The sequence below is a fragment of the Phodopus roborovskii genome, unplaced genomic scaffold (assembly GCF_943737965.1).
Source record: "Phodopus roborovskii unplaced genomic scaffold, PHOROB, whole genome shotgun sequence".
Taxonomy (NCBI): Eukaryota; Metazoa; Chordata; class Mammalia; order Rodentia; family Cricetidae; genus Phodopus; species Phodopus roborovskii.
This window is the reverse complement of record NW_026126571.1, coordinates 21,243,365-21,257,005: the sequence shown is the minus strand read 5'-3', so window position 1 is coordinate 21,257,005 and position 13,641 is coordinate 21,243,365. Positions and strand designations below refer to the sequence as shown.

Sequence of the window (13,641 nt, the reverse complement as noted above, 5' to 3'; positions counted from 1 at the left end):
AGGCATGGTGGTGCATGGGAAGGCAGAGGCAGGAGAATCATGAGTTTGAAGCTAGCCTGAACCACTTAAGGAGACTCTGTTTCACAAAGGCAAGGGTTGTGGAGGCAGACAGCTTCTTTACTATGTGGCGAGCCCTGGTTCTGAAAACAAACAAAGCAAAGAGCAATACACTTGAAGAGCTTATCCCTCCCCACAAACCCAGGCTTAAATGAGAAGCGTAACTGCAGTTTAAAGCAGCCAGCCTATGTCTGTTGTTGTCAGCATAGATAGAGCACACGCTCCTAGACCTCCTAAGTTGTCCTGCCATGTACACCTTGGGTAGTAGAAACAAGGGACTTGTTTACCACTATTTCCACCACTTTTTTCTCTGCCTTTATCTCTGTAATATTCAATTCAAGAACACAATTACTTCTAAGGGAAGCAGTGACGGGTACCCAGGCTGAGCTTAAACTTATTGAATAGACTGAACAAAAGCACTTAGATGTATTTCTCATATTGGAATCTGATTTTAAACCTGCTTTCTTCTCAGAGGAAACAGTTGGGGTTACTTGCATAATGTTTCTTTGTTTACAAATTGAATTTTGTAGCCATTGCTCCTACTTCCAGAAAGGATTTTGAGCTACTAAATGATAGAACCAAGTGGGCTCATTGAAAGCATGGCTCCACTCAGAGCTAAAGATGCTTACCATAATAGGTCACGTATTTGACTCTCAACAGTTTTCCTTCTTAGCAAAGTATATAGTATGTGGTACCCACCATGATGGCTCAGTAATGATGATGGGCTCCCTTCAGTTTAGAAGCTTTGGAATGAAGTCAAGGATTGTTTTGAGTGAAAAGGGAGAAAAAATAAATAGCAGACATTGAAATAGTACCAAGAAAAAAATATTAATATATTCTTCTCATTGGAAAAGATTCCTAAGACTAACAAGAGGGTTCAGGGGGTAAAGGTACTTGCCACCCAAATCTGATGACTTGATTTTAATCTCTGAAACTCACATGGTGGAAGGAAAGAAGTAGACTCCTGGAAGCATGTATACTGTGACTGTCACACATGCACACACATGCATATGGACATACACCACCATTGGTACAGGAACTACTGAGAAACTGATTTAAAAAAAAAAATGTCTTCTCAGATAAACTCAGTGTCATTAGGTAGACTAGACTAGGCAGCAAGCTCAATGAATATGAACATGGGGGAAATATTCTCACCCACCCAGAGTATAATAGCTGCCCAATCCATCTTTTCAGACAGACATCAGACTCTTGAGCAGAAGGTGTTTCCTACCTTTGAAAGAATCTTCCTCACTTCCAGTCTTCTGTCTTTCTCTCTGTGCTTTCCTTTCTGGCCTTTGTATATCATGCCCTTTATCATCCACTATCTTTCCTCTAACCACACACCAATGGCCCAGCCAAGCAGCCTTCACCCTAGAGAAATCACCAAGTTTCAGATCCCTCTTACTAGCCTCCAAAAGATGGCTTAATACTTCTTCATGAGAATTTTCTGCATGTCCAAGTGTGGGGACTGATCAGTGCCACCTGCCTCATGGACTGGAAACCTTTAAGGAGCCTTGACTGTCTTCAGGACCCTAGTGGCTAGCCCAAACTACTACATCACCCCCAGTTCCCAGTAAACAGATGCTCAAGAATAAGGTGGAGTCAGGAACAAAATGGCCTGGGCTAGAGAAGACCACAGATTGAGAAAAAGCTATCTCCAGGTTGTTAAGAGACAACTCCTTGGAGGGGCAGATTTCAGCTCATAAATCAACCAGAAAGCTTTCTAGTTGGCATTTTTCGAATGGTCCTCAGTTGTGACAATGATTTGAAGAGATGGTTGCATACTTCTCACCCCACAACTTCCATTGCTAGTGTTTTAGGTGGTAAAGCAGTAGAGTAGATCTCTGGCTCACTGGGGAATCTTCACAGTAACAGCAGAAATGGGAAGAAGAAAACTGAGCTCAAGCTAAAGCTGTTATTAACATCCAAATGTACTCTGACACTGTTGCCTGGAGGAAAAAAAAACAGCAAATACTGAGGTCTGAAGAACACCTAAAATACTCAGTATCTCATAATACTGTTACTAAGTAAATTTTAAAATATAGGTGAGATGCACAGGAACCTGGATGCTGTCTTCTTAGACACAATTTTAAAGCTTTATTAAAGACAACTTCTTGCTATATACATATGCAAGTGGCTGGTTTCTTCATAAACTATGAATCTCTGCCCTGCCCACATTTGAAATGCTTTAAATTGCCTGCATCCAGGGTATGGAAAAGATCCCCCCCCCCTCTGTGTGTATGTGTGTGTGTGTGTGTGCGCGCGCATGCACGCACAAGCACATGCACACTCGTGTCTGCCTTCCTCATGAATCCTCTGTTCTCCATGATATAGTTTCTAAGGACACATATGAAGATTGGTTGTGAAGGTTCCCCTTGGACAATGCCAGCCTACCTCCTGAGTCTCTCAGTCTTCTGCAGGCGTTCCCTGCCAAGGAAGACCAGGATGTTCACAAGGACAGCATGTGTAAAGCCATGGGGCTCATGCCAAATGTGCTTTTCCTCTCTCAAATGACTGCTGAGTCAAGAATCAAAATCTAAACCAATAGGGTTGACCTGGAGTTCTTCTTTAACATGAAGATAGAGCCATCAAAAGTTAGTTTTGCAGCTGGTCATTGGACCACTAACACCCTTGGGCCCAAAGACTAATTTACCTAGTGCTTTAGTGTCAATCATACTCTATCATCCTCCACTCTCCTCCCATATTCACGAAGGTCAGAGATACAAGCTGGACTGAACACACAGAGCACGTAAAATAGCCTCAGGTATAAACACCATCACCTAGCCAGAAATAAGAGAGATGCCTGGAGATTTCTTGTTATAAGCAATTCCAGGGCCCTTGACCCTAATGACTAAAGCAGGGACTTCGGTGTCATATATCTGGGTGAAGCCAAGGGATGATGCTTCAGAGTATCTTACCATGCACAGCTCTCCCAAGGGCTAGCCTGTGATATGTCCATAAAAAGTCCTTCATCAGTTCCTATGGGGTTTTGGGACAAAGTCCTGATATTGGAAGTTAAGAGTGACAGTGATTGTGGTGCCCTCTGGGAGAAAGCTTGGGGGACTGCAGCTGTCCTCACAAGAGCATGGAGAATGGCCCACTGGAGAACAGGGTGATGTGGTGGCCATTGGAGGTTCCACTCCTGCCAAGTCCTGCACCCCAAGAATCAGTCATGACAATGGCATTATTGTCATCTACTCCAGCAAAGGAGTGCTTTTAAAGGATGGGATTTGTGGAAAGTTGTTCTCTGGCCATCTTGCTAGGGATTGTGGGAACTTGAGCAGCAGGAGGAAACCCTTCCCTTCATTATTCATTGCATCTCCTTTGCCAAATCATTAGATCACAACCCAGGAGAGGCCCTGGGATGCACACATGAAATGAAATCCTTTGGGAACTCTAAATGTTCTGACTCCTGTGCAGCTAAAACCCTAAACTCAGTGAGTGCTGTGTTAGTGTGGCGTTTCCATGGTGAATTACAAACGTAAAGTCTGTGTTTTTCTAATATATGTTACTGCCTGTGATCCTGAGTAAGACCTCATCTGAAATAACATAACAAGGGATTGAATTTTTCCAATACCAGTGTCTTCTATAAAACTCTGAAATGAGCCCTTCCCTAAAATCATCTTCGTTTGAAGGCAATGGGTTTTGGGGGCTAAGTGGTGTGTGCAATAAGACCAAGGGGTTATTCTCTGACAGTTGCCACCTAAAAGGTTCTTTCTATGGAGAAAGAACCACTGTTTCGAAGATATGACATGGGAAGGTCCTACTCAGGGAGATTGGCAGGCAGCTTTCAGGCAACCCGCTGTGTGCTCAGCCCCTTTAAAATCCCCAGGGAAACTGGCAAATACTATGTTCTAGAGGGACAAATTACTACTGAGGTCATCTTTTAATGTTTAGGTTCAGTAGCTTAAAAGGAACAGAGAGCTAAAAAGCTATCCAGTCTCCCCTGGTGTCCAACCTTGGACTTCAACAAGAAAGAGAAACCCAAGAAGAGGCATTTTAAAGTGCAGAATTGTGCAATTGTGAGATGACTTCCTCATCCCTACACACTCACACACACTCTCACACACACACACAGACAGACACATGCCCACACGCACTCGCGTGTGCTCGCACACACACACGCATGCACGCACGTGCGTGCACACACACACTCACACACACACAGACACATGCACACACACGCTCGCATGTGCGCACCCACACGCATGCACGCATGCATGCACGCACGTGCACACACACACACTCACACACACATAGACAGACACATGCACACACGCACTCGAATGTACGCACACACGCACGCATACACACACACACACACCATTGTCAGCTCACCACTGTCTTCACCTAGCTATTGAACATGACTAGATGGATCAACTTATCAATTAAAAAACAATAAACACTTGAAACAGGCAAACATGCCTCGACATGTGAATAATCATACCCATCCCAGTCCTGCAGGAGGAAAATGAAACCCACATGATACCCAAATAAAGATCAGAATACTCCCCAGAGAAAACCCCACTGCAGGTGAGATCTGATGCTGACATATGAGGAGGATAGACAGGGAAGGAGACATGGACTCACACACGGTATGACCAGTGGAGGGAATCATCAGCCTCTTGCTGTCTTGCATGGAGAACTCTCTAGTCCGTAACTACATACGTAACTAGAAAACTCCCTCAGCTGATATGCTGATTGCATTGCCCAAGAATGCTTTACAAAGTCCCCATGTTCTGTTACACATGTATTGTGCCATGCTCTATATTCCGTAGACTGTTTTGGACAGTATGCTTTTTGTTTTGCTAACCAAGCATAGGTGTTGTTTCCATCCTGTTGAATTTCCCCTTGGTGGGCAGGCTTGTAGTACTGGCAGTCAGCATTTTTAACCTTCTATTGGGTTTGTGTCACAAAGTTGGGACTACATCTTATGTAGTTTCTTTTGGTTTCAAGCCAGCTAACAAATGACTGTGTTACAAGAAAAGGAGTGATCCAATTTCTTGCCAAAGAGACAAAGTCCTACAGAAAACTGCGGTTGAGCCAAGCATTGTTTTTTCTCTCATAGACAATGTTGTGTTTCCAATGGCATCCCAGTGATTGTCAAATGAAGTCTAGAGTACCTGTCTGCACTCTGTCAGAAGGAAACAGATTCCTATTTAGATTTACTTGAACTTTTTCTCTTTGTAGTTCTGAGGTTGTATCTTAGATTTCTATTGCTGCAATACAACACCATGGCCAAAAGCAGCCCAGAGAGGCAAGGGTTTATTTTGCCTTACTTCTTGTAGTCCATCATCCAGGAAAGTTGCAGCAGGAGCTCAAGGCAGGGACCTGAAGTCAGGGACTGAAGCAGTTACCATGGAGGAGTGCTGTGTTCTGGCTTGCCCTGGTGGTTCATCCTGTTTTCTTACAGCACTTAGGACCACTTGCCCAAGGGTAACTATCCACAGGTAGCTGGGCCCTCACACATCAATGGTCAATCAGATTGGTGTATCTTCTCAATCGATGTTCCCTCTCCCCAAATGACTCTAGCTTGTGTTAAGATGATATGAAAGTAGCTAGCATAGGTTGGAACCCTGGGTACAGAAGAGCCTTGCTACTAAGCCACAAAACCAGCCTTTTGCATCATTTTTTTTTAATGTTTTTCAAGTCGAGACAAAATTCTTATAAAATTAACCACTTTATATCATGCATCTCACTAGCTCTTACTACATTCTGCAGACCCTGTAGCTACTGCCTCTGTACTCCAGTGTGGTTTTGTCTCTCACAAGGAAACACTGTGGCCCTCGCCCAGTCCCTGGCCCTTTCTAGTCTGCTCTCTGGCTTCATGTGTTTTAGATGTTTCATATAAATGTGACCTTCTGTGTCTAGGTTTTTAAAATATACTGTAATGTTTGTGACATGCCATGTTATGGTATACTTCATTATCTCTTATGGCTTTTACTGAGTTGTTAAAAAAAAAAAAGTAAAGTAAAACCAAAGCATTTTAATACTGAAGAAAGGGGGGTTTGATGAAAAACAAATAGACTTTAGTTAATTATCTTCAAAACAATTCTGAGACATACGAGTTCTAAGAATCAAGCTCATGCAGTAATTCTCAGTAGACACTCTGAAGCCCATATGTGGTCTTGGATATTAAAATCTGTCATACATATGATGCTCATGCTCCTTTCCCATGTCATCCACTCTATCTCTTATTATTCTTAAGTTAGAATATGCTTAAAATCTAAATTCATTTTTTGTAGGTATTAAAATCAGTGAATAAATAGCATTGCTGTTTATCTACAAGAACTAATTCCTTATGTTAATGTCAGAAGTCCTTGCAAGTAAAGGATGTCAGAAGTCTTTGGTAGCAAGAGCTCACATCTAGCAAAGCCTTTGGTCTCACACCATTGAGCACAATCAGAAGCTGGTAGTAACCCCTTCCTTGGCATAGCTCTGTGGAGGATGCTAAAGAAAGAAGAAATGTTTTGAGGATGCCAACAGTAGCAATACTGCGTTAAATGTGAGAAACAGTGATACAGATTTTGCCACATTTGTATATAGCTAGCTTTTTACTTGTGGTGAGCCCGGAACTACATTTTGGTGTAATCACATGTCAAAGGCTTGATAATTACAAGCCTTCCAGAAAGAATGTTCCCACCTTCCCCCACCTCCCACCCAATTGAATTTCAAGTAAAATTTAAGAATCTGGCGTGGCTTTCTGAGGCTATGAACATAGGCAATCCACCTCACTGAAGGAGCTTTTATAATTACACAAATGTTTCTAATTGGCGTGAACAAGTTGCTAATGGGAGAAAGACTGCCTGGGGTGTGTGTGTGTGGGTGTGTATGTGCCATGCTTGTGTTGTGTATGTGGGTGTGTGTATACTCACACAAGCGCGTATTCCCACATGCTTTGTGAGGCTGCTGATGTGCGAGTATCTGGAGTTCCCAAGGTGTGCTGGGTTACAAACTGAGCTAACTGCAAGAGGACCTGGCACCCTGGCGCCCAGCAAAGGAGTGGACGGCTAATGTCCTAGTGGGACTCACTGCCAAGGCAACAGGCCCACACTCCCACCCGGAACAGCGAGCAAGCAGCTGGTGAAACATGGCTGGAATGAAGATGACCTTTCATTGACTGAAAGCAGCTGTGTGTCAGGGGCCAGGGTAGAAGCCAACCGAACCTCTCTCTTCTCTCTTGCAGTCCCAGCCTCATTTTTAGAGCTGAAAACGAATCTGTTTATTTGTTCATTAATGTCCGTCTCACGCTCTTGCCTTTTCCTGGCATTTGACAGGGTATTATTTAAAACGAGACACCTCTCAGCTTCACAAAGAAAGCTCATTCTGCAAAATACAGCTTGGCCTCCTTTGTTGATCATTTATCATACCTCAGACAGTGGGTGCATTTATCTATATTGGGGGTATTTTAATGGTTCACAGTACATGTGCTCCCTTTGGCCCCAGAACACAGGGGAACAGCGGTTCCAGGACTGTAAGAACTGCCCCAAACTGGTCTCAAGTGGCATTGGGGGTGTGGGAGAGGACATGTGCAGGGCAGCTGCATAACTGGCTGCCTTCAACTGTGATGAGAGCTGGAGGATAAACTCAACCCAGGCCCAGGGTTTTCTAAGGGGAGCCAAAGTCTCCATTGCCATATCATAGTGTATTTGTTCTCTCTGCTGGTTTTTAAAAGCCCTGATTTGATGTATCTTCCATTTACTGCAGACAGCAAATAACCAAGTGCCCAGTGCAGTGCTGGCATGCAGTCAAAACCTAATAAATATTTGCTGGGTGAATAAATAGTTAAATGGAATGTTATTAGCGTTGCTAGTGTTATTGCCTTGGCTTGGAACATACAAGAACAGACTTGAGGCAATCAAGTAATTTCCCTTCACCAGTACAAGCTAATTATTTGAGAGATGAAGATCTGGTACACAGTATGTATTTGTCAGGCTCCATTTGCTCCTAATTAAAGGTGGGAAAGTCAGTTGTAGCGTTGAAGAGACAACACGATAGCCCACTCCAGCACAGCTTTTGGTTTTTCCATACTTTGATTTCAAAGAGACATGAAGATGAATTTATTGTGCACCCTCTCAGCCATTTATTTTTCTCTGCCATTTTCTAGGGGGAAGGCTGGGTAATGGGGGAAGTGGGTCCTTTGGTATCACTTCTAGGGGGTCCACTACCTTGGTGACTTCTGCTAACAAATATAAAATCCTCCGAATAAAACCCATGTGTGATATTCCAAGACAAAAATGCTATGTCTCCATTGTAAGCCTTGGAATGACAGTTCATTTATTCATATATCAATTTCATATCTATTTATGTATTAGTCTCTATACTGAAGCTGGTAAGTTAACACTTAAAGAAATCCAAAAATAATCATGATCTGGGTGATGAATGGATATTAATGGAATAATCACCCTAAAAGTTATAGAGCAACAGACGCAATGTTTTTCTTAAAGGTATATGGCTATGGTGGGAACATACATCAATGGGAATGGACTGAGCAGAAAGCAGGGGAGATTTTTCTAGGGAGCGGCCTGGAGCTAAGTGTTATGTATGTCTTCAGAATTTCTGAAGATAAGGAACAGCCAGCTTAGACAAGGGCATCAAAGAAGCCTTGATGCTTCTCTGGGTCCTAGGGGTCAACTGGGGAGAGCAGGGCCTGGCCAAGGCCTACCATATCTGTTTTGGTGTGAGTGGCTGTAAGGATGAATTCCTCATAAATACGAAGAGAGAGAAGATGCCCAACCCTGGGTGGCCCTGTGCTGGAGTAGACTTCCTAGAAATTCTCACCGGCCACTTCCCTTCCTCCTACATGCAGACTGCCTTTCATCTCCAGCCGCCTGCTGAGTGTCAGGCACACATGTCTGCTTTTGCAGCCTGCAGCGAGACCTCTATGTTGCCACCTCTACTAGCTCTTCCTTTTGTTTCTGTCTTTCTTCTAGGTGCGGGGGAAGTGCCATGACACAATTACTCCCTGCTTCCGGGAGAGGGTGAATGGCATGGCTTCCCACACTCACTTTCCCATTCAGAGAAAGGTACCTGCCCCTTACCAGCAGCCACACCTGAGCATGTGCCTTGACCTTTGTGTTACCCCTGTAGCATTGTCCTGAAGCCTAGGGACTTCATATTTATAAACACAGAGTGAGAATAGGCCAGCGCTCAGGTAATGTTTGGTCATTCATATTGGCTACTTTCGTGGATATAAAAGGGTAACAAAAATCAATATATAACAAACTTTGTAGAAGTCGTTGTTTGAGGGCACATGGCAGTGGCAGAGAAATGGGATTAGGGATTAAAGGGAGAACAGTAGGCAAGTGGCTTTTACTTTTTCACATAGTACTCTTGTACCAGTTTTTTTTTTTTTAAGCAATGAAACTGCATGCAAATATATGTGTGCATGCATGTCTGCATATAGCCCAGCCTATATCTTTTTTATAAAGAAACTTTAAGGCCCATCGTTACTATGCAGTAAGCCAACTTAAAGCACAACTTCAACATAATCTCGTTCATACTTGTCTCTCTCTCTCTTTTACATCCTGAAACAGCATTCAGAGACTTTCTGGTTAAGGAAAAAAGCACTGTGTGGAGCAATTCATTCCATTCCAACACTCATAGCAATTTCTGATGTTACAATTACCCCACCTGTCCCTCCTCTACAAACGTGGGCTTCTGGAGCCCGGCTGCTCACCCACAGTCTGAGCTGCACACTGGCTCCAAGTGGTTGACGTATTACAATCTTAAGCATTGCTTAAATTTCTTATAATGAGCATTTTGTTTGTTTATTTTTAGAAAAACAATGACATCATCTTGCATCACAGATCTGAGGAGTATCAGTTCATGTTTCTGTTTAGTAGTAAACACAGTGCCCAAGGCCTAAGCTTTTCCAGGACTGAGGAAGCTCACCTTCCTCCTGACTGTCCTTAGCAAGTTGATGCTGGCCCAGCAATGGCTACTGCTCATCCTGAGAGGTGTAATGGACTCAGTGGTTGCTGAATCAAGATACAGAAAATATTTGTAATGATGATCTGTGGCAACACTGTATTCCATCCTGGCCCCCTCTGGAGGCACTTTGTGTTTAAGTTAAGCTGAATTGGTTGAGAATGCTTGATGTGCTGACTCGAGTACCGTGGCATCTGTTTTCATCCGAAGGCTGTCCTCTATCACTGTGATGTTCAGTGCTATCATCTGGTAAGGCAAATCTGGAGAGAACTTGAGCCCACTAGTCTTCCTGGAGCTAATGTGAGTGTGCTTGCCAATTAGACACTCAGGTCCTCCCAGCATCCATTTCCAAGAGTAACTACATTACAGTGTTTTAGCACACCAGGGGCCCTCAGAATTAGGATAACTTTCCACGCAGAAAACGAGGTTGAGGGAACTGGGTTATTATTGATAGCCCACTGATCCCGGCCCACAGGCCAAATCTCACATTGTACTCTAACTTTGTACATATCATAAGCTAAGAATGGCTTTGACATTTTACGTGATTGGGTGCAGAAAGACTAAAAGGAAGGAAGGAAGGAGCATAACTAATACTTCATTTTGTGAATATTATATGAAATGTCAAGTTCCTGTATGTAAATAAAATTGCACGGCAGAATAGCAGGCATGGCCATTTATACATCCTCTACAGCTGCTTGGGAGTTAGGCTTGCTGAACTTAGACAGTGAAGTTCACAGTGGGGAGAAAAATCTGTCTTATAACATGGGCTTGCCTCTGCTCTGGGTTCAGGTGGAAGCTATTGGTGTGCTTGGCTGTTTTGTAATGAAGGGAGTTTCTTGGTGGGCATGTACCTTGGTGGCCTCACAGACGGCGATGTGCAGTACCACAGACCATTCTACTTTCCTCACTTCATGCTTAAAGTTAGATGGAAGTTACTGTGTGTGAAAAAATACAGTTATCAGGAGGGATCATATGAAATATCATGGTAATAAATGCAAAGGCATTGCACATTTCCTATGGACTTCTAAGGCTGATTTGAACTCTCAAGGTAACATTTGATGTGGTCTCTTCCTTGCATCTGAGGAATCTTTTGTGAGATAAAGTGGTTCCCACATTAATGGTGTTAATGTATCACATGGCTTCATTTGGTTTGTACTTACATTTTGCTACAATAGGACCTGGTGATCAATGCCACAGTAGGAAATACCTTTTGGTAAACGTTGCTAGGACATCCTGTGCATTTGATGTAACAGTTGAGTTAACAGAGCAGAGAGTGACCCTTTACCTATCACAATATGCTTTTTTTTTAAAAAAGCAAGATTCTATAAAGGTACGCACTTACAAAAACTACCATAACTATAGCACCAAAAATATTATAGAACTGAATTATGAGTTGTTTTGCTTCAAAATCTTCACTGTGTGCATGAGTGACCTCCTCCCCCCTTTATTGTTTCAGAGGCTGAAGGCTGCATTGACTCACCACCCTGCTGCCATGTCAAATGGGAACATGAGCACCATCGGACACATGATGGAGATGATGGGCTCCCGGCAAGACCAGACGCCGCACCACCACATGCATTCGCACCCGCATCAGCACCAGACACTGCCACCCCACCACCCCTACCCGCACCAGCACCAGCACCCTGCACACCATCCCCACCCACAGCCTCACCACCAGCAGAACCACCCGCATCACCACTCCCATTCCCACCTTCATGCACACCCAGCACACCACCAGACCTCGCCACACCCACCCCTGCACTCCGGCAACCAAGCACAGGTAGACTTTCACCAGCATTTCTTCTTGGCATGTTAACAGTGCAAGCACTAACTCTGCTTCCGTCATCTGCTGCTACCTTGTTTGATAAGCCTACGTTCTCCATCTGACACTCTGGGGGGAGGGGCGGGGGGCTGCCCGCTTCCTAGGAAGTGTCCGTGAATAATAAGACATGATTGGGTCATACTTTCTATAAACAATGTAGTAAGTTTCAGCTTCAGTCTCTAGGGAACAAATGAAAACTTGAAGTTCTCCAAACCCTACATTTTGGGAATTGCGTCATAAGGTTTGTCCAAAAATATAGGTAATGCTGATAGGAGAATTAAGAGAAACTTAACCAGGGCTGGAGAGATGGCTCAGTGCTTAAGCGCACTGGCTGCTCTCCCAGAGGTCCTAAGTTCAATTCCCAGCAACCACATGATGGCTCACAACCATCTGTAATGGGATCTGCTGCCCTCTTCTGGCATGTAGGCATATGGGCAGGCAGAGCAGTCAGAGAGAGGTGGGGGACTTTCATGAAAGATGTTAAGTAAAGGGACCGTTAGGTCAGCAGTTATACAGCTGAAGGGTGCCACTCCCCGACAATGAAGAAGCTCAGAAGCTCATCAAGGGATGCTAGGACACAAGGTGCTGTGGGGATGAGAGGTGACTCATCCCTGAATGTGGAACATCTTGGTGGAAGCGGACAGGCAGCCAAGCTCTGCAGTTGATCAGACCAAGAGAAAGGTCAGATCCCAAGGGTGGGTGGAGTCACCAGGCTGACCAGCAAGAACACAAGCATGCAAGAGAACAAGCATGCAGACTGCACTTAAAGAGAGTTGGGGGACCAGGCAGACGTTATGTCACCCAGGCTAAGAAGACAAGCCAGTCCCTGTACAGGCTTGGGTTTTCCTAAGTAGCTGAGTGATGTGTCCAAGAGTGCGGTGAGCCCAAGTCACTTTGGGAACTCAAGCAAGATGACCTTCCCCAGTCTCCTCCACCCATTCCACACTGCCCGGTCCTGACCAGCTGGGTCAGAGTGGCATTGGAAGGTAGGATCTGCCAAGGAATGCTTATTCACTCCCTCCTCTGCTGTCTGCCTCTGGAGGCCAGCTCCAGAACAGGCAATGCTCTGAGCTCTTGAGCTCTCTGCTCTAAGAAACCCAAGCCAGGAAAGGTAAAAGGGGTGGAGTGTGCGGGTCAGCCACAGGCAACTTCCTAACCTATGGGCTAGATAAACTTACCTTTGCAAGGACAGTTGGTGGTGCTCTCCACGGCCAGAAGAGTTGAGCTGTACAGCACAAAACCAGCTCTTTTCTTGACTGACTTTGGTGACTGTGAACAGAGATAAACCCCATAAACCTCAGCTTTCCCAATTGCCAACTGTGATAGTGCCAGATTACATTTATAGGGTATCATTAGTTTGGAGGCACAGAGGCTCTGAAAAAGTTTTCAAGACATGTTAGCCAGGATCAATTCTAAAACTCAAATAATTCAAAAGAAGTTTACCAAGTAGTTCAGTGACAACATATTCCCCAGAGCGTATTTTTATTCACATTTTAGTTAACTGTTATACTGGGATATGCTTCAAAAAGGAAAGAGAAAACCATCCCAGACAAAGGCAGTCCATTCTCTCTGTGTTTGTTACTGAAGTATAAGGACATTAAGGTTTAGGAGCCTTTCTGGGCAAGTTATTTCAGAGACAAGTTTAACAGTTTTTTAAAATATGAAAGCTATTCATTAGCTAAGTGCCAATTAGCCAATTGCCCTGTTTCAAGTCAGTAAGTGCCCAATTGTATCTGCAATTAGCTAATTGCTATTGTAATTAGCTGCACCCAGAGTTTCTTTTCTAAATCCTAGTCTAAAAAGAAAGACTCCATATCTGGGGATCATTTCGA

At 44.0% G+C, this 13,641-nt stretch overlaps 1 protein-coding gene across 1 annotated transcript in view; it reads left to right on the top strand.

Moving 5' to 3' along the window:
- The window catches only part of Creb5 (cAMP responsive element binding protein 5), a 385,475-nt gene that overhangs the window by 360,743 nt on the left and 11,091 nt on the right, over positions 1-13,641 (top strand). Inside the window, 1 exon segment of the mRNA XM_051202852.1 lies at positions 11,444-11,767. Within this exon segment, the coding sequence (XP_051058809.1) occupies positions 11,444-11,767 (324 nt within the window).